This window comes from Pezoporus wallicus, unplaced genomic scaffold, assembly GCF_028554395.1.
Source record: "Pezoporus wallicus isolate ANWC-B61680 ecotype Strahan unplaced genomic scaffold, APGP_CSIRO_Pwel_v1 contig_3952, whole genome shotgun sequence".
NCBI lineage: Eukaryota > Metazoa > Chordata > Aves > Psittaciformes > Psittacidae > Pezoporus > Pezoporus wallicus.
The window spans coordinates 7,480,694-7,505,651 of NW_026635034.1; the positions used below are offsets into that span (position 1 = coordinate 7,480,694).

At 38.1% G+C, this 24,958-nt stretch overlaps 1 protein-coding gene across 2 annotated transcripts in view; it reads left to right on the top strand.

The window, feature by feature from the left end:
* Positions 1–24,958, top strand: part of FBN1 (fibrillin 1) — a 152,137-nt gene that overhangs the window by 80,698 nt on the left and 46,481 nt on the right. For both annotated transcript variants that reach the window (XM_057396830.1, XM_057396838.1), the window contains exons 16-31: positions 4,387–4,509; positions 5,757–5,909; positions 6,917–6,970; positions 7,756–7,881; positions 11,035–11,160; positions 11,812–11,931; positions 12,887–13,024; positions 14,019–14,069; positions 16,556–16,681; positions 17,384–17,608; positions 18,902–19,027; positions 19,120–19,248; positions 19,770–19,895; positions 20,024–20,149; positions 21,638–21,760; positions 24,319–24,444. In XM_057396830.1, coding sequence (XP_057252813.1) covers positions 4,387–4,509; positions 5,757–5,909; positions 6,917–6,970; positions 7,756–7,881; positions 11,035–11,160; positions 11,812–11,931; positions 12,887–13,024; positions 14,019–14,069; positions 16,556–16,681; positions 17,384–17,608; positions 18,902–19,027; positions 19,120–19,248; positions 19,770–19,895; positions 20,024–20,149; positions 21,638–21,760; positions 24,319–24,444 — 1,998 coding nt within the window. The remainder of the gene's footprint in view (positions 1–4,386; positions 4,510–5,756; positions 5,910–6,916; positions 6,971–7,755; positions 7,882–11,034; positions 11,161–11,811; positions 11,932–12,886; positions 13,025–14,018; positions 14,070–16,555; positions 16,682–17,383; positions 17,609–18,901; positions 19,028–19,119; positions 19,249–19,769; positions 19,896–20,023; positions 20,150–21,637; positions 21,761–24,318; positions 24,445–24,958) is intronic.

Here is a 24,958-nt window from a genome sequence, read left to right on the forward strand (position 1 = left end):
ATCTCCAAGGAGTGCCTGGCACTCCATGTGACTGAGATGCAGACATGAGCACCACAGCAAAATTGTCTTTCCCATTTGCTGCACTAGCTCAGCAATATCCCCTGTGGGAGACACTGCAGTATTCTGGTTGCTAGTTATGTCATCAGTTTCTGTTCAGTCCTGTCAGGAACTGGAAGTTTTGAGTGTATAAATCTTCATGTTTCAACAAGTTATATGGGCACAAAGCAACAGTCGAAATAAGGAATAGACAAGTGCTAGGCCAAGTTACTTATGGTTTTTCTTTTGAAAAATTTGAAATCTTTTAATTTTTGGAATCAAGGCATAAAAAATGCTTGTGTACAATTTGGCAAATTGCAAAAAGGGCCTCACTGGGTTACACAGCAGCATCTTGTTGTGGACCAATAGCAAAACTATATGTTTGAATAAATAATTTGGTTTTGAGAGTTAGTGACATGAAAGGTGAATTAATTTGGATCCTGTTGCTTCTTGAACATTGTACCAGTCTTAGATCTGTACTGTCTGGTGTCTAGACTTAGACTTCAGATCCAAACCAGGCCAGTAAGTCCAGTAAAGCATCCGGAACTTTCTTGATAAGTTTTGCACTAGGGATGCAGGACAGTACAACTCAGTCTTCAAATGGGGTAATTGTGTATTTCTAATGAGAGATGACCCCATTCTGTTTTTTAATAGAGTTGTTCTGATTGGGAGAATGAATTGGTCTTTAGTTTCTCAAATGAACAAATGTGCAGATCTGTACAAGTGTCTCCTTAGCTTAACAGCTACTGGCTGCGTTGGCTGCACACATAGAATCAGCTTTATTTCTGATCTTACGTGTTTTCCAAGTGGTAGGTGTACGTCTGTGCTTTGCCAGAGCTTTTGTCCTGACTCATCTGTGTGTGGGACCAGCAGTGAGACTTGCTCTCAGACTTGGCAGGGAAGAACTAAATGCCCATCAGGCCTTGGCATATGAGCCAGTTGTGTTCCCAAAAACCACTGTTTGCTCTCTGTGTTGTTAGCAGGGATTCAATTCACTGATGCAAGCTCAGCTTAAATGCTTGTTTTGATTTTTCTCCTGAGCATATTTTGTCATTTTTTCTTTTTTCTTTTTCATTAACATCAGTCTGTGTACTGAAATGCCATCCAAGAAGATGGCATGCAAATTGCTTCAGACTACTTAAAAACCAATGGTACTCAACTTCACAGCCTCTGGTACGTGCCTCCTGGCTAAACAGGAGTATGGATACAGCCCAAAAGGGGTTTCTGGCCCTAGAGAAATGTTACTTCTGTGCATCAAAGAAAGAATATTTGAAAATTATCCAAAAATTGCAGGCAACTCGACTGATTCCTACTGAAAGTTGGAACAGATCTTATAGTAAAATGAAGGATTTCTCTTACTGCTTTTCAACACTTACAGTAAGCCTCGTTCTCTGTGAATGAGCACGCAAACATTCCTTACATTCTAAAATTGCTATTGGGTCAAAATCAAACCAGATTTTGAGACCTTGACACCCCAATTAGACTTTTTCCCTACTTCGTATTTGTCTCATTTCTTCCACTTGCCCACAATATTATGAAACAGTTCCCAGGAATATAATACCTACAGAGAGCACAACTCTGGTGAATGTCTCCCGTTATGTTAGTGGAAGTTTAAAAGATTGGTCGTTAATAATGTCTTTTCCCATTCATTAGGTTTTTCCTTATTGAGTCCTTTCTGTACACACCACACGTACAGAGTAAATAATCTCTGTCCTGCTCAGTGTTCACACTGCATATCCTGAATTTGTTTGTGAAGTGACTCCATTAAGATCTTACACAAGCTTAAACTCTTAAGCTCGTGCTTGCCTATGCAGTTAGTGCTCATGCGCATTGGGAATGTGTTTATGCACAAACTGACGCTTCTGCAGCATAATGGCTACCTGCCTGAGTGATTTTGATGCAGAACTGAACATGTGTTTTTGGTAAACCCTGTAGGGGATCAACAAAAGAATATAAGAATCACAGCATGTAACACATTGTATGTATAAACATCTCATTTGATGCATGCTAAGCTGAATTTTGAAATATTAAGAAGAATTTCTAACTCAAAATTAGGGATACTGTAATTGACACTTAGTTTCATAAAATTGGAATTGAAGTATAAGTACAAGGCATATGCTTGGCTGTCTGGTAAAAAATTCCACTCAGGCTTTACGAAGTAACATGCCAAAAAAGAATGTTACACCATAGTCTTGTGTATTCCCTGTAATACAAGACATACTAAACTTATTCACTGTTAGCTTCTTTCGCCGATGATTTGCCGATGATTTTTCAGCTATACTTAGAGCAGACAGAGGTTTAGAGCATTATTTCTGTTCCATACATTGTTTTGTCTTCAGACCAAACAGGAATTCCCCAAATTGAAAGCTATTGCAAGGCAACTGGAAGTGGTGGTTTAGTAGTCTGAGTAAATTTTTCCTGGTTAAAATTAGAGAACTTGGTGTACCCAGCTGGCACTACTGAGCAAGCTAAGCAGAAAAGGCAGAAATTCATTGGACACGGAGAATGAGTCCATTAGTTGGTTTTCCAGAATCTGGTTGGAATATTCTGGCAAAAATCAAAAAACAAGTATTTTTGAAGTCATCCAAACGATTTTTACCATGGAAGATGGCAGAGCCTTGTCAAAGTCAGGAATTTGGACTTTCTGCCTGCGTGTGCAATTGATTTACTGGAATTTCAGCCCTGGTAAAAGCAAAGGCTTTTTACCCCATCTTTATGGGAGCCAGTTTTTCAGCTATCAGCACAATTCTAAGTGACCTACTTTACCTTTCTATGAAACATCTATAACAGTATTTTCAACACATTTATAAAGTGGTGCAAAAGAAAATGGATTGCGCATTTCTCCCCTTAATAGCTTACAAGATTTTTTTTTGCAAATGAACTACAGGAAAAGGAAAAAAGTAACTGCCTCTCTGTTTCTATAAGTAACCTTTAAAAAGGAAAGCTTTGGGTTGTTTTTTTTTTTCTTTCCTTTCAGGAGAACTTGTATCTGTCAAAGGAGCTCAGTGTTGTCTAACAAAATAACTGTTTACACTGTTAAATCGTTTGGGCACATTTTGAAGTCTGAGCTCTGTTTTCACTTGCACTGAGTAAAGGACTAAATTTAAAGTGGAGAAAAAGCATTTAAGATTTGTCCAAAACAGAACAAAAGATTGCAGGATGAAATAGAAATGAATGAGCCCATGTACTTAAATTTAACTTCTATTTTAAAATGCAGTTTCAAAAAGGAATCTTGGATCATACAAGCCATGTTTTATGCCAAACAACACAAACTAAGTAAAACACAGAGGTGTTTCACTCTCAATTTGCCCTTTTAAGGTCAGAAAAAAGGAAATTGTCACACACACTGTCTCTTGTATATATTATGGAGAGTTGTTATGAAGTGATTATTTTATAAAGGTTATACATAATTCCAAACAATATTTTTAACTCTCCTTTTCTTAATCACTTATAAAATAATGGCATGCTCTCTGTATCTGGAGAATGATGTTACTAGTAACAAGATATTCAGCCTATATAATTTTTTTTACAAATTTAACATCCCTTTGTGGTAGTCAAATATTCTGGGGCTTCATTCTTGTATTTCATTGCAAAAGGCCTTATTGTTCAATGTACTGTTGTTGGGCAAAGATGGTAGCTTGTGCTCAGCAATCACTCAGGGCTCAAATCATTAACAAATTCCTTTCTGGACTGGCACGCAATCTGTCCATTGAAAGTTTATGAATTGGGCTATAATGAGCATCTGATAGGAAAACCCAATTGTCATGCAGATCACTAGGAGACGCTACGTGCGGGCAGGGTTTGACTGTGGAGATTCAGATGTACTTCCAAAAACTGAACCCGCAGCAGGAAGAATGGAAATTCTTTGGTGGTCATGTAAAGGCATCCAATAGATGGGCTTAAAGAATCAGTTTGCTATTGGAACTCATTTCTTACAGCATGAACTAACTGTTAATACAGAAAGGGAATGCCCTGGTACACACTGCAGAAGTCCTTTGTCTTAGCAATCACAATTTCCTCCTTCCTCTGATTATGTTTTTGCCTGAATGACCCTTAAATCAGAATATGTACCTCTTGGGAGCAAGTTAGGAAACTGTACTCCCTTTCTGATTTCCAAGGAGAGTAAAATTGTTCTGTTTATTTCTCCTGAATTTTGCGTGTTCTTCTGCTATTTCACAGAATGAATTAATCATTATTCCTAATAAAACCTTTACTTGAACTAGTTTCCACTTACACCTGATATTTTTCTATAGGACACATTGAAAATAAGCTGCGCAAATGCAAGTTTCAGCCAGGCATTGAATACTATGTAATTTAATTTCTAATAAAGCTCATTCTGTTCTCCAACAGACATCGATGAGTGTGAGACAGCTGGAATATGCATGAACGGGCGCTGTGTGAACACTGATGGCTCTTTCAGATGTGAATGCTTCCCTGGCCTTGCAGTAGGATTGGACGGGCGCGTGTGTGTTGGTGAGACAAGCTTAAAGTGTGGCAAATCCCAATTAACCAGTGTTAAGGCATTAATGCTAGACTGATTGACAGATCAAGTTTGAATGTAGAATTTACTGTTGTTCATGGATTGGTAGATAGTAGTTACAGTGGATATTTACTGTAACAGCCCATTTTGCTCTTTTTTCTTTTACTTTGCACTTAAAGAGAATAAAATGCATGGGCCATATCACAAAATCAGGTAGACTATACAGCATAGTGCTGCTGGAGGTGAATAGGTGAGAATTTGCCCCATTTCTGCCAATGTAAAATTCCTCATTTCTCACTAAGCTTAAGGATTTAATTACTCTTTCACCTCTTTTTAAAGTGGAGATACCGATTTTTCACTTCTGCCAATTTCTCTACAAGCAAAAGATACTTGAGGTGTTTGATTTTAAAATACTGATGTGTCTGACAGCCATTAAGGGCCATTTTTAAACAGTGAGAAATGTCACACCTGGACCTGAAGAGATAAACATTTTAAATCTTAGACACTTCAATAGGATTACTGAATTTTTGTTTGTTTTTTACAAGCAAAGAAAAATATTCTTTTAATGACAGCATATTTTGTGATTTGTTTTTAATGAAAATTGTTTGGGTTTTTTTTTCTCTTATTCTTCCCTTCTTTCAGGTATAAAATGAAAAGAAAAGCTTTAGTATGACCTTAGTGGGCTTAATCCAGGGTGTTGTGCCAGTGGTCATTTTAACCTCAGTGAATCAGAGACAACTAATAAGGTCGGGAGGGGGAGAACAGATACTTCTTGTTAAAATCAAATCAGTCCTCTAACTGTGAGAATAAAGTAAACAGTACTGAGTTGTTTTGGAAGTTTTGAGGTATACTTGGTTCTAGCTCTAAGATCCCGCAGCTAGGCCTGTCAAGTTACAAGTGAGTAATGTCCTTGTCATGCGGCAGAGTCTTTGTCCTTTTTCCCCATGGCTTCCTGCTAGTTCAAGGTTAAATATGATTTTTTCCCTAGTAGTTCACTAGTGCATGTTAGGTCATTAAATGCAGTAACTAGTTTGTATGTCTGAACTCTTTGGAGCATGAGAAAAAAGAATTTCCTGTCCCGAGTAGAGCGAGGGTATAGTTGGGTGAAAAGTATGGAGAAATGGTGAAAGATGTTATGTTTTGATAGCTATTTTACAGTGTTCATGACACCTGAGCTATATTTAATACTTGTAATTTATGGCAGGTGGCTATGGCAATATTAAGAGATTTCTTTCCTCAGATACACACATGCGAAGCACATGCTATGGTGGCTACAAGAGGGGACAGTGTGTGAGGCCATTAACTGGTGCAGTTACAAAATCAGAGTGCTGTTGTGCCAGCACTGACTATGCCTTTGGGGAGCCTTGTCAGCCCTGCCCAGCACAAAATTCAGGTATGCCATTATTTACTGGTACGTATTTTAATCTATGCTTTATGTTGATAAACTAATTTTAGAAAGGCAAAATACAGTTTGACATTAAAATTTCACCCTAAATTAGGACAGTTAAATTGCTGTGTAACATCATATATTTTGAGCAGTCTGCTGCTTTGCATGTTGGAAGAGTGCAGGAGAGAATTTTTTGAGGGAACAGTAAATGTTAATGTCTGGGTCCAGAGCTGGTACATGCATTAACAGATTTTCGAACAAAACCCTCAATTTTGATAGATGTGGATAACAAAAAATGTAATTTTTAAGTTAGTAATGGAAACATCTTGAGTAGAAGATAGCTAATTCTATAAATATAGTTATTATTTATTAATTTTAGCAATTCAATTATTTGGGGAGTTACTGAAGTGCAAATATATTGGAAAATGCTGACCTATATGACAACAGTTAATTCTGATCTGCCTGACTATTCTGTTAATTGTTCTAAACTCAAAAGAGCTTGAACTTAGGAGTAGTTGAGACATTTGAGATACTTCAATACATATTTAATTATTTTTTTTAAGGATAAGAGATCCTTGATTTGCTGTGAACTCCTGAAGATACTCCTGCTAAATGGAGTTAAATATGGACTAGATTTATAGGAAAACCTTTTCCTGGTCACTTTGAATGTGCACCTTGAGCAACAGCTTAGACATATGTGTTCTGGAGAATCTTGCTGTGAATATGTTATGGTTCATTTCTGTAGGACGGCTAGCATGAAGTGTATGTCTGTTCCTGAATGCCTCAGTTCATGATGTGAAGTTTTTACTCATCCATCTTCATGAGCACATGCAGACACTGCATCTGCTAAAATGTTTCACAGGTTCAGAATACTGTGAGGCTATTAATGTTTTTAGAATAATTGAAAGCCATGTTATTTCATTCAGATAATTAATTGGCATGTTGTAAGTGATGATGCTGAAAGCAATGAGCTAAGAAAGAGCATTCCATTAAGTATTTTAATATATTTCCAGCTGAATATCAGGCTCTGTGCAGCAGTGGAACTGGCATGACTGCAGGAGGAAACGGTAAGATCACTTAATGTAGTTCAAACTATTGGAGTTCTGGCTAAAAGTGTTACCTTGATATCCTTGATTTGTTAGACATGCTGGTGGGGATGGTGGCAGAATAGAATGAGAGAAAGGCTTATTCAAATAGCTGTTTGTAACACATTAGAATAATTTAGGGTGCAATGAGTGGAGCATACCATTTCACCAGTGAGCTTTCTCTTTTATGCCATGGAATGTATGTGATTACTGTTACAAAATAATGGCAAAGTTTAGAGAAGCGTTATTACCTATATGACTTAGAAGTAAAATACGGAAATCGTATTTGCACATTCTAACTGAAATCATCCTGAAGAGTAAAGCCACGTTGACACTGAGCTTCCTGACATATTTTTATCTGTCAAAAAGGCCAAGCTGACCAAGTCTGGTTAATTACAAAGGAGCAAATGATGGCAATAAAGGCTCTGTAGTCATAGAACTTTGAAACTGCAAACTTTCAAATCAGTCAATGCTCACTAGTAGATTTGTTGGCAGTAGAGAGGGAAAAACATTCAGAAAGGAGGAATGTTGATGCTTTGGAGAGTGATGCCATCTGGAAATGCTATGGAATCAGGAGATACAGGGGACTACTAGTACATGTGCCTCTCTAAATGTAAGTCCCCAGTTTAATACCCCAGTTTGTACCTACATTGTCAAGTCTCTTAAATGTTTTTGGCCTGGAGATGGTTTAAAATCAGGTGTGAAAGAGATGCTTTTTTTCCTCTTGATTGTCAATATTTACATGGGGGTTTTTTGCCTTTGTATAGATATTAATGAGTGCTTACTGGATACTGATCTCTGTCCAAATGGAAGGTGTGAGAATCTGCATGGAACATATAAATGTATTTGTGACCCTGGATATGAAGTGGATTCAACTGGGAAAAACTGCATTGGTACGAATTTTCCTAATTTTTATTTTGCAGTTTTATGCTTGTTTTTATCCTCTTTCACCTCTTTTTTTTTCAGTATTTCATCACATCCACTAAGCTGATCTTCTGATATTTCTGGATGTTTCTGCTGAAGTCTTGTTTTAATTTCAGTGCTTTGCAATGCTCATAAAATCCTCCACTGTGGGGCTGTAAGGGATCGTTGCTGTCAGTGACTCAAATCACTGGCAACCAGGCAATAAACATCCAGTTCAGTTAAGTCCACTGAACACACACTCTGCAGTATGAATGCTTTAAAAAACCAAAAGAGGCCAGACCCTGCAATTATAATCTGACAGTAGGGATCTAGGATCTCTAGTCTGCTAGGTGCCTCCAAGACCAGGGGATTTATGTAAACCCCCCAACTGATGCTACAGAAGGCTTACGTGTTTTCTTCCAACTCTGACTTTGAGGAAAATTCCCTTTCAACTTTCAGACAGGAATATTGGTTTAACTCTAACTGTACTGGCCAGGCATAAGAAAATTTATTGTCATTGGAAGTATCCGAAGGCACAGGATCTCTAGCTAGGGCTGATTTCTTGTGCTGTGCAAGTGAAAAAAAAAGGAAGCCAAATTTTTCATCACAGAAAACGTGAAATTTCTTTTTGCTCCTTAGAGGTGACCTGTGGGAGGCACTGTGGCATGAGATAAGAATTCAAATAAATAGCAGTTCAGTCTCTTATCTCACTATCTGGGGTGTAAAGTATCCCATCAGATGCCTGCAGACTCTTGTTAAAATCTTCAATTCTGGCAATTCTCTTGTTCCATTACACAGCCTTATTGAAGCCCATAACTTAAGAGTCTTTCAGTTTTCCACTTTCTCCCACTCCTGCATTGGTGCATTGCTCCAGACCCCTTTTACACAACTGATTAGAAAATTCTTCTGGTTTCCTGTTAAAATTTATTTGTGACCATTTTATTACCAGTTGATGTAGTATTAATATTATCCTTTGACTTAGAAGCATGTCAGCAATTATCCCCAAAATATTTATGAAGAATCATCATAGTCTTTGTCAAACTGTTGGCAAAACTATCTAAATCTATGCTTTCAGTCTTTTCATGAAAGCAGAGGCTGCAGCCTTCTCTTGAACACAGTTGATCTGATCAGTCTACAGTGTTCTGATGAGGTCTGACCAGTGCCACATATAGCGATGCCAGCAATTCTCCATTGCCCCTAGGAATGTCCTGCCTAAATTGATTCTAGAGTCCATTCGTTTTTTTCTTCAAATACATGTTATACTTTGGGATCGAAGTCAAACTAATTGGGAGTTACATCCAGAGTTTTTTCTTTTCCATAGCCGTCAACTGATGAGTTCTGTTTTATAGCGTATTATTGTTGTTGGTCCCTAATTGCAAGGTTTTGAGTGTTGGTGATTATATTTCCTCTTACTTCTCTCATTCATATTGTCAAGTTTAATTTAGCCTTGCATGATTCTCTATATTGGTAATAACTTCCAGCTTAGTGTGTCCACGGTGTTTGATCCCATTCATTTCTTATTTCTGAATTGCAATGAATATTTTATAGGACCAGTCCCAAGACTGATTCCTGGAAGCATTGCTAATATCCTCTCTCTATTGTGATTACTCCCCTTTTTTAATATACCCTGCTGTAATCTCTCCTTCAGCCAGCTCTGGAGCCACCTTGAAGTTCTTAAATTCCTTCCTGTATTTCCAGCTTACATAATAATTTTATTTGGGTTCTCTATTCTCTACTTAAACCTAAATAGTTTTAAGTCATCTGTGTTATCCCAGTCTAAACTATCCATTATCTTACTTTTTAAAAAATAAGAGTTGATCTAACTTTGATAAAAGTCATGCTGTAATTCATCCCATTTTCCCATTTGCTTCTTTGGCTTTAATTATCCACGTCCCATTTCAGTGTCTGCCTGTAGCTTATGGCATCCCTTCTCTTCTCCCCATCCATCTGTGAGTTTTCCAGTTGCTCCCTAGCCCACCCTGTTGCAGCCCACATCCATGCTCCATCACAGCTGTTTCCTATTCTTCCATAATGTTCCACCTGGCCCTCTCTCAATTTTTCTGAACTCCTGTGAAGCTTCCCACATGGTCTGTTTTATTCTGCAAATCTCCCTGCTTTTCCTAGTACTTTTGCTGTTCCCAGCTGCTGTGCTGACCCTCTGAGTCTTCCCAACTTCTCTCAACACTTTCTGAGGCCTCTCTGACCCAGCCAATTGTTCCTGTCTGCTCTCAGGGTCTCTCCTGGTCTTCACCTGCCACGCATGGCTGTTGCCACCTTTTTGCAACTTCTTTCTTAATGAATACAGGTGTTCCAAAGTGCTTGAAATTTGTCACTAGTATTTCTATTTAAATTTTTCTCCTCTGAAGCAAATGTAGACTTACACTGGCCTTGTTAACCATAACATCTAAGACAGTTCAGAGCCAGCTTGGAAAAAATGGTGATTTAGAGACCAGGATGACCAGCAAACTTTCCAAACCAATCCTCTTCATTTCTTTCATGACTCTGGGGGCTGCTGTGGGGACTGTGGGGAATCAAAGACTGCAGAGACCTATTCCACAATATAGGCAAGATGAAAGTGTGATTCCCAGCTTAACTTTAAACCATGGTGTGGCTGTCACGTATTATGAGTATGTGTAGAAAGGAGGTACAAGCTCTTACAAAAGCAAAGCAGCCTGCTAAAGAATAAAGCTCAGGAAAAAGTCAACAAAAATTTACCAAGAAGGCTGTGGCTTTGTTGGATTTTTACTTTTCCCTGTTTAAAAAAGAAAATGAAAACATTAAGTTTTCTCTAGGTAATATTGATGTGGTTTGAAATTACATAACTTATCGTTGTTCCCATCATTTCACTGATAGTTTTCACGAGGAAGGTGTAGTAAGTGGGTTCTTTATTGTTAGTTTATTTGGAATGGTCGTTTCCATCTGAAATAATTCCAAGCCTGTTTGCTAAAAGAATGTACAAAACCCTTTAGTGCAAGTTATGCGTGTGAGTATTCTCTCTGTCTCTTCTCCCCCTTGCCCTTCTTTGTCTCCTCCTTCTCTCTCCATAATCTAATATAGAGAAATGTAGCTGTTGGGAGGGAAATTCTGTCTTGGCTTCTATTCCAAAAATGTTTTCTTTCTTAACTTCTTGATTTTCATTATAGACATTGATGAATGTGCACTGAATATGCTGCTTTGTGACAATGGGCAATGCAGAAATACCCCTGGAAGTTTCACCTGCACCTGTCCAAAAGGATTTGTATACACTCCTGACCTAAAGACATGTGAAGGTAACTGGTAACACTCCATTTCTTCCTGGTTTGATTAATTTGGATTGTTCTCAGATTGTGCCAGAAATACTTTGAACCTTGATAAGGATATAATGTAAACTGAAAAAAAAGTAAAGGCATTATAAGGGGGGAAGCAGGGCAATGAGGAGAGACAAGGCCAAAATGAAAGCATTAGATAACCTCTTGGAATAGCCTGTATTAGGTCTGTACTAGCACTGTCCTTATTGACTGCTACCAATAGGGCCATTCTGTGCTAAGGGTGAGAAAAACTTGAGAAGAACCAAGTTCTACAAATCTGTTATCTTGTGTGGAGAACAGAGCCAGATGGCTCCTAGTTTGAACCCTTTCTGATCCACAGACAGGATGTGTATTAGATCATTTAAACAACACAGTCCATCATCAAAAGCACTGCAATAGCTGGGTATCAGTGAAAAATGAGATGCTGTTTCCAAGTGCAATGTTTTAATGTCCTAATGTGTTAGTGTGTCTTTAGGGCATCATTAGTCTGTTGTGAAGAGTCTCATAATAGAAAAACAGAATACCAAGAAAGCTAGTCATGAGAAAAGCATCCTCTATTTTTCCTAAGCTAAAAAAGGCCATATGCATTGTTGTTCAAACTTCCTGGCCCTAATGGCAGTGTTTCTCTTCTAGATATTGATGAGTGCGAATCTAACCCCTGTGTTAATGGGGTGTGCAAAAACACACCAGGCTCTTTCGCTTGTGAATGTTCTCCTGAAAGTACTTTGGATACAACCAGAACCATCTGCATAGGTATTTCTTCTTCTTAAGATTTTATTTTGAAAATGTCTAGCAACATACAAGTATTGTACACCAAGTTTAGAAAACATTAAAAAGAACCCAAACCCTTGTGTAGATAAATTTAGTGGGAAATATTACAGAAACAACATTAAGAAAGTCTTTATTCTCAGCATTACTGTGAGTACATAAAGCGTGACTAACACTTGGGAGCATGGTGTGCTTCCATGTCAAATTTGAGATATAATTTTTTTTGGTAACAAATACTAAAATGCTAAGACTACTTCTTCAGGACTATGCTCACCCACTTAATTCCTCTGCAAGAGGGATGGGCAGGTTCTCATTAAGTTCTGTTCTCTGGAAAGGCCACTTTTCTATTTGAGATGGAGCATGAGTAAGTTTTTTGTACAACTGCTGTAGAAGAGCAGCCATGGACAGTGCTGTGACTCGGATACTTTGTGAACTTTTTTCCATTACCTGTTTTGGAGGGACAGTTATTTATAGCTGTTGCTGAGTCACTGAGGAAAACTGTGGAACTATAGCTCTGTCTGACCCTTGGCTATCTTCTGCCACTCCCAGGATAGGAAGATCAGATATCCAGTCTGAGGGATTGAATAGATTAATGGAATACCTAGCAAGGGTTCATATCTACCCTTTTCTTCTGCATGTGCCTCTAATCTGTGTCATAATAAATACAATGACTCAGGTCTTGCATGGTGTTGAGATGTTCCCTGTTAAGGTCAATAAACATAAACTAGGAATTGCAAGGGCTCTGTGCTGGGATGATTTCAGGCTACAGTCCAGCATAGAGAAGGATAAATTAAGAGCTTTTAAAATAAATTCATATCTGATGTGGTAAGTTATAATGAAAGGATGATTCTTTTTCATGGTTAAATACACGTTTGCAAATATACTAATGTATAATGCAAAATGATCTGCATGACAATACACTGGGTTTTTTCCCAAACAGAGACAGTTAAGGGTACCTGTTGGCAGAACATAGTGGATGGAAGATGCGAAATAAATATCAATGGAGCAACTCTGAAGTCCCAGTGCTGTTCCTCGCTGGGTGCTGCCTGGGGAAGCCCATGTACACCATGTGAACGAGGTAACGCTGTTCATTTTCCTCAGGAGCCTAGGATTTTTTCCTATTCTGAGGTTGGTCCAGATTATTGTCATAGAAATTTGGGCACAGGCTAGACACGTAACTTTACTTATTCCATTACCAAGCACTCATTCAGTCTAAAAAAAGAGAAATCTTAATGTTTGAGGGGTAGCAGGTACCTATTGAAGGTTCTAACTCTGGGTCTTATAGTGAAGATTTTACAAGTTTATATTCTGAAGGGAAGGGACCACACCTACAGTCTGTAACTTACAGCATTACTTTACCATGGTTTGTCATAATTGGTGATCTAGAGTTCCTAATGATGTAGCAATAGATGCATATTCCCCAGAGCTCCCAAGAAAATGTTTGCAACAAATAGATCTTTGGTGTAGTAATGGATGGAGGAGAGGGAGTAGCCCTTGTTATTATACTCTGTAGATTAACTGGTGACCTAGAGAATCATACAGTTGATCAAGAAATGGGTTGAGGTCTCCACATATTCACTTGATAATTAGACTGAACTGTGGGATGAGCTGGGAACCCAGGGATGAGCTGATGAATGTAGAAATGTGTGTGGCTTGTTATTTCTATATGCTGAAAGCTGCTGTGTTGCTCAGATCTTTAGTTAAATTCATCCTCTGTATATCTTAGCTGAATTCATCCTCATCCATGGTAAATAGGGCTGTAATGTGCTGTGAATAAGTTAAATTAATTAATTGATGTGGATGAAGCAGGAATTGTATAACCACTTCTGAGTCAGCTAGCTAAGACACATGAGAAGCAGAAGAGGATAATGGCTGACAGTCTAAATAGTTTATGTAGTTGCCCCATCTTATCTCTTAATTATCTCAGAAAATACTGAGATACTGTCTAAGCACTCAGACTTCTCATAGCAACAAACTCTAGATAATAGTTCACATGATCAGTTTAGCACAATAAGTTAATGGTGAGTTTTGGACTGTAATGTTCTAAATGTTCACTTTTGTTTGTTTTACAGACCCAATATGTCAGAAGGGATATTCAAGAATAAGAGGAACATTGTGTGAAGGTATTTATTGTTGCCTTAACATAAATCAGAGCTTGAATGAAAAAGTGCCAGTGTTTTGATTTAAGTGGTTAATTTAGCATAGGCGCACACTATGCCAAATTCTTACCTCGTGTAGTTCCATTGACTTCATTGGAGTTATGTCAGAGATGAATTTGGTTTCAGTTTGTTTAACATTCCTACATACTCACAGTTTATCTCAAAGTACACACTTGCAAATATAGTGTCTACCAGTATAAGAAGATGGTTCTCTCTCTTCAAATACTGTTAACTGAATAACCTATTTGGGCAAAATATGCATCTTATGTTAGTTACAAAACATGGCATTATTGATACACAGGTATGACAATCCATTACTGTGCTTTAGAAAAAGAATTTTTAAAGACTATGTTTCACATGAAGGTTAGGTTTGGAGTTTTTTTTCCTTATCCTTGGCTTTCTTCCATCAACATTATATGAAATCAAACACATTCCAAAGCATAGGTTCATTATGAAAAAAGAAGAAAAAATATATCAGGACACAATTAAACTTTGGTTAAAGAAAAGGTTAAAGTTTTCTTAAATGTGTAGCTTTTTGCTTGGTATGAGATGACTCCATACTATTCTGTGAGAATTGAAGGTCCCACCCAATTTCATCTTCATTTAAATTGATTTGAACCTGTGGAAAAGTACTGTGTATTTCCATAACATGCAGAAGCACAGAGAGTCTCAAACTGCTGTGGGTCATCCTGACTGACAACATCTGACATGACACTGCAGTTAAAATATTTTTTAAAAATTACTCCCATATGTAGCTTCCATAAAGAAACATTGTTTTTTCCCTTAACAAAAACTAAAATAAAAAAAGAGAGGAACACCCTCACACATACTCTTTGCTTTCCAAATGATGACTGAATACCTTGGCACGTCTGTGCTGCAGACCCACTGTACATAACTTATCTGACCTCAGCAACACTTTCTGGAGTGTGTAAGGCCCCACCTATCTCTCTTCACAAGGAAAGTCTTAGAACATTTTCAGCCCTGCTGCGATGGAAAGTTTATCCTTCCAAGATGTAGACATAACTGTTTTCAGCATTTCCTTTACCAGCACTTCGGATTACATCTATTACATACTTTAATCTTTCCCATTTCAATGGGACCTGGATAGCCCCAGATATTTTAGAGTAGTTTCCCCTGCTTCTAACATACTGAAGCCATATTTGGGTTTCAACCAATGTAAGCGTTTTTCAAGACAGGAGAAGATCTCTAGGAAATTTACTGGCAAGTAGGAGACAGAGCAAGGGAGTAATTTTAGTTCACAAAAGGTGATACTCAGTTCTCCAATACACAGCCCATGTAAAATGAGTAATGGACCTTGTGCAAGGGAATAAGCAAACTAAATTGGCAATGATCCTCTAGTTTACGGGTGAGCCCTGGAATTGTCAGTGGGAATATTGCTCACAGGCTGTGAACAGTGTTTCAGTGGTTTCTAATAGTCAGTGGCTTTACTTCCTGTCTTCCAGTTAATATGGGCCATTTACTTATAGCTAATCAAGGGCAGATGCTGCTGATGTCCACCCCAAATTTATCCTCCATCCTGCTCCATGCAGTTTGAGAGTTGCAGAGTCTGTTCACACCAGGAGTTATGTCTGGGGGCCTAGCAGGTCCAGTCTACCCACTTCTTGATTACTCTATACATGAGTGTTCAGCTGTAGATTATCAGATTCATTCTTTTCTCATTTCTTGTTCTTATCCTCTCCTGTCTTAAAAATTGTCATGCTTCATCTTGGGCCATATGTAATGATGGAGGCTTTTTCCTAAAGGCAGTTGTGAAGCATATGCTTTTCACACAGGACCTCACACTTAGATTACTAAACATTTATTTATGCCAAGCTAACACAGTTAATCAAGTTATCATTACCCAAAAGTGCTAAATTTGCAACTTAAATATAGAAATATATACATAATGAACTCTGTGTGCACTCATAAGGAGTTTGTTTTAATCTGTATGTGAAATTATTAATTGCTGACAGGGTCATAGGGCCAGATTATAAATGGTGGTGTAGTTTCAGACATGCAGAGGTGTGCCTGATAAGAGACAAACATTAAAAATACAAAAAAATATAGCATAATTTAATCCTGTTGGAATAATGCATATTCTCATTATGCACTTACCTTTGTTTCTTTGCCCATTTGCTTCAAAATTCTGGCCCACAGTGAGTATGAAATTTGATACAATTTTCAAATGCTCCTCTCATTTTTGTTACTTTTGAGTTTGATTTCAGTATATGTAGGAATGACAAATAGCAACATATATATTTCTGATGTTTTCTGTAATCAATTGGTTCTGATTAACTTGAATATGAAGTCCTAAATATTTGGAATTCTGTTGGGCCAATTTTTTTTTTTTTTGTCCTAAAAACCGACCATTAGGTTGTTAATATTTTTTCTGATTTGTTCATGTTTAGCATGCTAGTGATTACTTTTATTCACATTTTGTTTGGATGTAGATGTAAATGAATGTGAGGTGTTTCCTGGAGTCTGTACAAATGGTCAGTGTGTCAATACCTTGGGATCGTTTGTTTGCCAGTGCCCCAGTGGAATGACTTTAGATGCTTCTGGACGGACATGTCTTGGTAGGTATTAATTCCATTTACAGGTCTTCTAGGGAAGAGCAAATCTATGTGATGAGCAGTGTTTGCCCTGCATGTTTTCTTACAAGTAAGGAAAATTATTTTTGTCAGCTATAAGTAATTTTCAAATGAACTAAATCAGGGACATGAACTTAGTTCAGCTGGAATACAAACAGATTTCAGTGGTAGCAGCTAAAGCCCATCACCATTTGCTAGCTGGTGAATAGCATTTATTTAGTTCCAGATTGTTCATCTCACAAATGCCTGTAGTCCATCTGTGTGCTCTTCATCCACAAAGCCAGTGAAATCAGCAAGATTGGAAGGGATAATGGGTAACATTGTGGGCTGGGACTTGGGTGTCTGAGGAGGGATGCGGTGCTCCTGACTACACCATATACCTTAAGGGAGGGTGGAACACAATATCATAGTTTTGCATGCTGTCCACCCAAAGCATCTTTATCCCTTTATGATAGTAAACGTCTAAAATTTGTCTCAGAACAAGGCATAGCTTGCAGTAATCAAAAGGCCTTATAGAGGTTGAGTAAGATGGAATATTTAAAATCCCCTTCTGATCCAAAATTAACTTCATATTGAGCACCATTATTCAGAATGGTGCTTTGAATTTACCTTAAGCTCTGGAAAAGAGTTCTGCGGTGAACTAAATTTTCTCTTTCTCTCTCAACATATTGTTCAATTGCCCAACAGACATTCGCTTGGAGAGTTGCTACCTGCAGCATGAAGATGAACAGTGCACCTCACAAATACCAGGCCGACACCGAATGGATGCTTGCTGCTGTTCAGTGGGGGCAGCATGGGGCTTTGAGTGTGAGGAGTGTCCTCTGAAGGGGTCACCTGAATTTGAAGCTCTTTGTCCAAGAGGATCTGGGTTCTCTACAAAGATAGAGATAACTGGGAAGCCTTTCTCGAAAGGTATGTGATCTGTTTGTGGTTCGTTGCCAGCAAATCCTGCTGCCTTTTCCTTTCACTCTTCCCTGAGGCAATTCCTGTGGGTTTGAAGATTTCAGTGAGAGTCAGGCACTTCACCCACCTTAAGGCGCATTCGAAAATCCAGTTAGATTTTAATGGAAATTAAAGCCAGAGTAGAACACATGATAATTTATTCTGTGTCACACACCATTAAATACCATATAATACTGCAGCCTCAAAACACTAAATTTGTGTGTCTACTGGAGAGGTTAAATTGTGCCTGACTTTGCCTCTTGTGTGGCACCTAATGGCACCTCTGACTGATGGAATAACTTTGAAAACCTGGCACCTCAAAGTACAAGAATTGGAACAAACTGAGCAGTTAGCTTTGGATGTTTTGAAAGATCAATCCTTTTTACCTGTGCAGAGTGTAGTTACTTCAATTCCACTGTGGAGCAAGAGAGGGAAGGTGAATAATTTTGGTAACTTCTTGTGGAGTTATATGGAGAAGTAAGAAAAATTATTTCCAGGATGATAGCTCAGATAAGCAGAATATAATTTACTGTAAACCAAGCCTTGTTGTGACTGTTGTTGCTAAACTTCCAGCGTTAAATGGGAATCACAGTGACACCCTAATATCATATGTTGAAAGCTGTTTTACCAGGGTTACCACTGGGGTTAAGCTGGACAATGTCAGAAGCACAAATGGGTGTGAATATGCTTATAGAGAAAGCCAGTTAGTTACCCAAAAAATAAACATACTGAAGTTTGAAAGGAGGGGGAAATATGTATGAATGACAATTGCTGTTGTTAGTTTCAGCCTTAGTTTTATAAACAGTTACTAAGCCATTAATTATCCATAAAGAGAAGTAACATGTGATTTTATTTATGCTTGTTATGTTTTCTGTGACTCATGGAAGTCTCATTTTTTTTCTCAGAAACCAGAAGACAGAGTGGGTCTTTTGGAAACTCCCTTTGCCCTTGTGGGTTTGATCTTCTGTCCACTGACATCTTACTGTTGACTTCAGTGACCTGCAGATCAGATCCTCCAGGACAAAGGGGAGATTAATAATATTTTATGGCAGAAAAGTGCTCTTGGCAGTTCCAGTGCAGAGCATCTGCATTGTTGGTTAGGGGGAAGTCACTATCAGTTAATGTAGTGTGGTCTACAGTTTCCCCAAAAGGGAAGGGGTCATTGTCATGAGAAAGAATGAACTCTGAAGTTGGCATGGTTCTTTTGTGCACTGTTATTGCATGAAGTGATAACATGATATGTCCTTGCCATTTCATTTTTAGATATCAACGAATGTAAAATGTTCCCCAGTCTCTGTACCCACGGAAAATGCAGAAATACCATTGGCAGCTTCAAGTGTAGATGTGACAGTGGGTTTGCCCTTGATTCTGAAGAGAGGAATTGCACAGGTAAACTGCATTGATGTATCTCTTACACCTTTGATTTGAAAAGGAGAAACTAAACTGCTTTAAAAATACTGTGAATGTGTTTTGTGTTACAGATATTGATGAATGCCGCATTTCTCCTGATCTTTGTGGCCAAGGCATCTGTGTCAATACTCCTGGAGACTTTGAATGTGAATGCTTTGAAGGCTATGAAAGTGGATTTATGATGATGAAAAACTGCATGGGTATGTGTTTTATAGACCATAGATCTGCAATAGTGTGCTGTGTGCTAGTATGGTCTGCATGGTTTATTTTTTTATTTCATATTTTTTGTAAGGTTTGATTGCATCTGGATTTAGGTCCCTCATCAATGAGGTCCCTCTCATTTTGTGAGTCTTATTAAAGCTCACTTGAACTTGATTTCCACCCCAAATGTGAATTCACTGCTTCTGCAGGATGCCAAAGCATAAATGAGCAAAGATCAGGAATTTAGGATGTTAAATTTATCCTTGCAATCCCTATTTTACTACATGGGACACCATCCTGAACTTTGAAGTTACAGTAGATTAAAATTTAGAAGAAACCTTATTTTATTTTATTTTATTTTATTTTATTTTATTTTATTTTATTTTATTTTATTTTAAACTGCACTGTGGTGAAAGGGGTGACTAAGGAAGTGCTGTGATGGGTAGTAGGCTATGGGGAGGGACTTGCTGCTGTGGCAGTGCTGGCCCCTGCAGTGATGTGCCTTCTCTTCTCCCCACAGACATTGATGAGTGTCAGCGCAACCCCCTTCTCTGCCGAGGAGGCACCTGCATCAACACAGAGGGGAGTTTTAGGTGTGATTGTCCTCCAGGCCATCAGATATCACCAAATATCTCTGCTTGTATAGGTGAGACATGCAGGCAAAATCAATACTGTGCTTTTTGTATGGCTCTTGTGCTGCGCATGCGTTTACATTTGCTTCAGTATCATTTTCATTCAGACCTAAACCCTATTCCTCTTTTTCTGTTGCAACAGACATTAATGAATGTGAATTAAGCACCAACCTGTGCCGAAACGGACGTTGTGTCAACCTGATTGGAAAGTATCAGTGTGCTTGCAACCCTGGGTATCAGTCAACACCTGACAAGTTATACTGTGTCGGTAAGGACAAAATCTACATGGGATCTCTAGTGAATAGGGAAGATATACCACAAATAATTGTTTCATTTTTAGTAGTTATACAAAGACATTTTTAACTGTGATTCAAAAATCTAGCAGAGTCTGTCAAAAATAGTATGCAAAAACCCCTAAATTCACACCCATTGCAAGAAATGATTTAAATCATGGCAGTGCTGCAGCTAACTAATAGCCTATTTTCTCTAGTAAATGAGTCATGATGCATAAAATAGCACATTATTTTAAGCGGCCCAAGACTTCAGACTTTGATCGTTAAGGGGGAATACCTTGCTAAATCTTGAGTTCTATATTTGATTAAAACTCAGCATTCCTGACAGACCATGGAGCAGACTCATGTGGTTCAGTTGAAATTTTCCTAATTAGTTCCGCAGTTGTCTCAAATATAGGTCCTTTCAAGTGTTTCCTCAAAGATGTATTTTGTTAATGACATTTAGCTTAAATCATGTCTCGTGCACTCCTTCACATGCGTACATTTTATTGTGCCACAGAAAAACATGTAAAATTCACTGGCTTTAATTCTGCCTAGTAGATATTTTTTTCCCTTGCTCCTTACAAATACTTTGTTGTTTTCATGGTACTGTGGTAACCCAACAGTGGTATTTTTATATGTAGAAAAAGAACTGCGGAAGTATTTCTTTGCAGTCAGCTAACACCATCTCTTTCCCTCGCTGGTTTGCCTAACGTCCATCCCAATACCTATATTTGCAAACACTTGAATGTTCATGGAGCATGCAAATGTTGAGCGTACATTCTGGATTGATGCTGTTCTGGAAAGCTGACTGTTGTGGTTTAAGCGCAGCTGGTAACTCAGCACCATGCAGCCATTCACTCACCCCTCCAGTTTCCGCCCCCCATCCAGGTGGGATGGGGAGGAGAATCAAAAGAATGTAAATCCCACAGGTTGAGATAAGAACAATAAAAAAATTTAATAACTAAAATAAACTATAGTGATAATAGAAAGAATACCAATAATAAAGATAATAGGAAACAACAAGAGAAGAAATGAAAGCTTGAAGTGATGCACAATATAATTGCTCACCACCCACTGACTGATACCCGGCCCAATCTGATCAGTGATCAGTCCCTTCTGGGTGACTCCATCCAGTTTCTATACTGGGCATGATGTGCTGTGGTATGGAATATGCCTTTGGCTACTTTGGGTCAGGTGTCCTCTCTCTGCTTCCTCCCTGCTTCTTGTGCCCCTCCTCACTTGGCAGAGCATGAGACTGAAAAATCCTTGTTCAGGGTAAGCATTACTTAGCATTACTAAAACATCAGTGTGTTATCATCACTGTTCAGAAACTAAGGATGAAACACAGCACTGCAGTAGCCACTTGGAAGAAAAATAATTGTTACAGCTGAAACCAGGACACTGACTCAAAAGTGTGTACTTGAAACATGCTTTAAAATAGAAGGTATTGTGGGTTTTAATTGTAATTTTCTCCTTTTTAGATATTGATGAGTGCAGCATAATGAATGGTGGCTGTGAGAACTTCTGTACAAACTCGGAAGGCAGCTATGAATGTAGCTGCAAACAAGGCTTTGCACTTATGCCAGACCACAGGACATGCACTGGTAAGGGAGATTTTGGGAACTTTTTCATCGGAAGGGTTTATTTCAGTAGTTTAAAAATGGACCTTCTTTTTAAGATTAAAGCTTTTATAACAAATACACTGTAAAAACAAAGAAACAAAAAATCCCCAAACAAACAGCAGTTAGTGCATGGCAAGTGAAGTTCTTTTCCTAAAGTAAACATCTCCAAAGTACCAGAAATGAACAACTGCAGACTGAATTGTTTTGAAGGTGATTGATTCTTCATAATTGCAGAAAGTTTATAGGTTGATTCCGAGTTTCATAATGAAAAGCTGTAATTTTTTTTCAATAGGAGATAAATTTTCTCCCTTAAAGTATTGCATTGAATCAAAAATCCAAAATGTGTTGAAGTCAATGGAAAGAATCATCATAAACAGTAGCCAAAATACTCGTCTGCATGTGTGCTGCTGTATGGTTATATTGGAGAGAGAATAGACAAATGCTAGAAAAGGAGCTGATTGCCCTGTTCTGTGGTTGTGTGGTATCTGCTCTTAAGCAAGCTAGAAAATTCCTGTTTATAATTCTTTGTTTTGTCAAATGTAAGTATGCTGCGTTACCTCAAAACTGACTTTCAGACAAACTGAAATTTGAATAGCATGAATCTTTCTTAGGAAACAGCTAAGAAAACTTTAGAAATATGAGAAAATTTTCAGAGCTCTGTAACGGGTATTCTCCTTTGGGAGTCTGGGAGTCATAATCCCAGTAAGTGAATTGTACTTGGTGATTTCCACATAGGTTACTGGAAAGATAATTCTACCCTACTCTTTGATTTCTTGCTGTACAACCACTGGCCCACTGAGGCATGGGAACGTTTGCCAGCAATTTGCCAATTCCATCCAAGAGCTCGTTGAAGAGCGTGAGAAATGTAAGAGGGTTAATCTCTTGGAATAGAGCTGCCTTTATAGTTGGACAAATGGAGAGTTTTCTATACCAAATTAATAGAGAGAGCTCATATTTAGAATTTGTAAATATTTATAGACCTGAACAGGTTTGAATATTCAAAATCCACATGCTGAAATTTTGTCTCTGCCCAAACTGAGTGAAAACAGGAAAAAATTGTATTTTGTGGCATTTTCTACTCATTTCACTGAGTATCTGGTTTTACTGTGTTAGATGTTTGTGCATGGTACAGGATACAGTAGCACTGTGACCTGAGTAAGTGAAACACCTATTTTTCAGTTGTGTGAACATGTCTTTTATCTTTAGCATCACACAGAGCTGGAACCCATTACAAAATATATTTCTTGATAATTGAACTGATAAGAATGCCGTTCAGGTCAGTTGTAGGTCAGGTTTGAATTGGTGAGGTTATGCATAAATAATCTGCTCAATTAGGAGAAACAACAGGTTCTTTGTCAGCTGATTTTCCCCCAACTGTGAAATCAGTACAGTGGCAGGTTAGTAAATAAAGTTCTTTATTTCTGTCATTATTATCCCCATTTCTAGAGCTTTCTTTTGCATGTTAATTCAAATTCTCTTCCAAGTTAACATCTTCAGGGTAGTGTCCATGCCAGCATTATTTGTTTGTTAAGATCAACAGGGACTGGTCAGCCTTTTTCCTTTCAGAAATTGTGTTGTCCACGCAAGCATTAGCTGCTAGAAATACAGAAGAATGATGAACACAGTATTTTGAATTAAAGTGAGTTTATCTTCTGCAGCTGCATAATTACTGCAATCCACAGCAGACCAGCCTGATAATGAGTTACACTCTTTCTCTTGGAGAGGGTTCCTGAATCTTGTCCTTTTTGTGCTGCTTTTTTTCCCATGATATCACTAGGCAGAGTTTCTGATTCTTGATCCTGCTGGTCCATGCTGGTGCTGACACAGGTCAGTTCTAGGGAGTTTTAGAAGCAACACTAATAGAACCCCAGGGACTCTGAAAAAAATTTCAGATCTTGGCATGGCTGCATTAATATTATAAAGTATCTGCTTCTGCAGCTTGACCCCAATTAGTGATGGCTAATTTCATGAGCTGAGAAAACAACTTTCATGCTAGAGGATAGAACTATATAGCTGGCTGGGCTAGTCAGTTGAAATGCTAAAAAAATCCCCATAAAAAGTCTCAGTGAAATATTATTCCCATCATGAGTTTAACTCTGTGTTTCCGCTCTGTCACACCTGGATACCTGTGGAGGTATTCTACATGTATGATGACTCTTTTAAGCTCTGTAAAGTCTGACATTTTTGTCACTGAATTTGAGTTCAGAACTTCCATTGACTTCAACAATGATGGATTGTATCCAAAAATTTCCAATTGTGTGTGACCATGTGGTTTTCTGTTATGTTGTTGGGCTTTTTTTTTATGTCAATGACTTTTTTACCTACAAAGTCGATTCCTGTCCCAGGGGAATGTTTGCCACTGACTTCAGCTGGAGATGAGGAGCTCACTCTTCAGGTCAATTCTGCAATGTACCATTCAGTTATTTGCAAGGATTCAGTCTTCATTGTACTTACCTGAGCATTAAAATGCTTGCTTGCCATGATTATGGTTAGTTGCATTGAATAAAGTTAGCATATTTTAATCTGATTTTTACCTGTAGATATTGATGAGTGTGAAGACAATCCTAACATCTGTGATGGAGGCCAGTGTACAAACATCCCAGGAGAATACAGGTGTCTTTGCTATGATGGATTCATGGCATCTGAAGACATGAAGACTTGCATAGGTGAGTGAAAGTACATGTATTCCAAACTGCATTTACTAGGGAAAAATTATTAAGGCACTATTTCTAAATAGGCAGACAGTGATATTTTAAGAGTATTGCACTTATGCCCTTATTTTGGCCACCTGACCATAGAACCAGCCCCATTGCACAAGCTTTGTTTATCAAATGCCAATGTAATCTCTGTATATTCCTACAGATTGGGATGTAAACATGATGATCTGTAGTATTGTATCTTTGGGTCTTCTTCCAGTGAGGTTTTTATGCAGCTCAGCTGAAAGAGTGCTTTCAGAAAGAAAGTGTTTGCAGAAAGGCAGATCATGCCATGGAAATATTAATATATGTATGTTGATACAGATACGGTAACATAGCTCTGTTAAACCAGATCTCAAAATGTATGCTAGGTATGCAGTAACTTACCTAAGCAATTTTCTCTTTGCATATGTAAACCCAGTTTTATATCAGAACATTATAGCTCAAGAGATTTCCTCGGCTATTTTTTAATATTTTGTTTAAT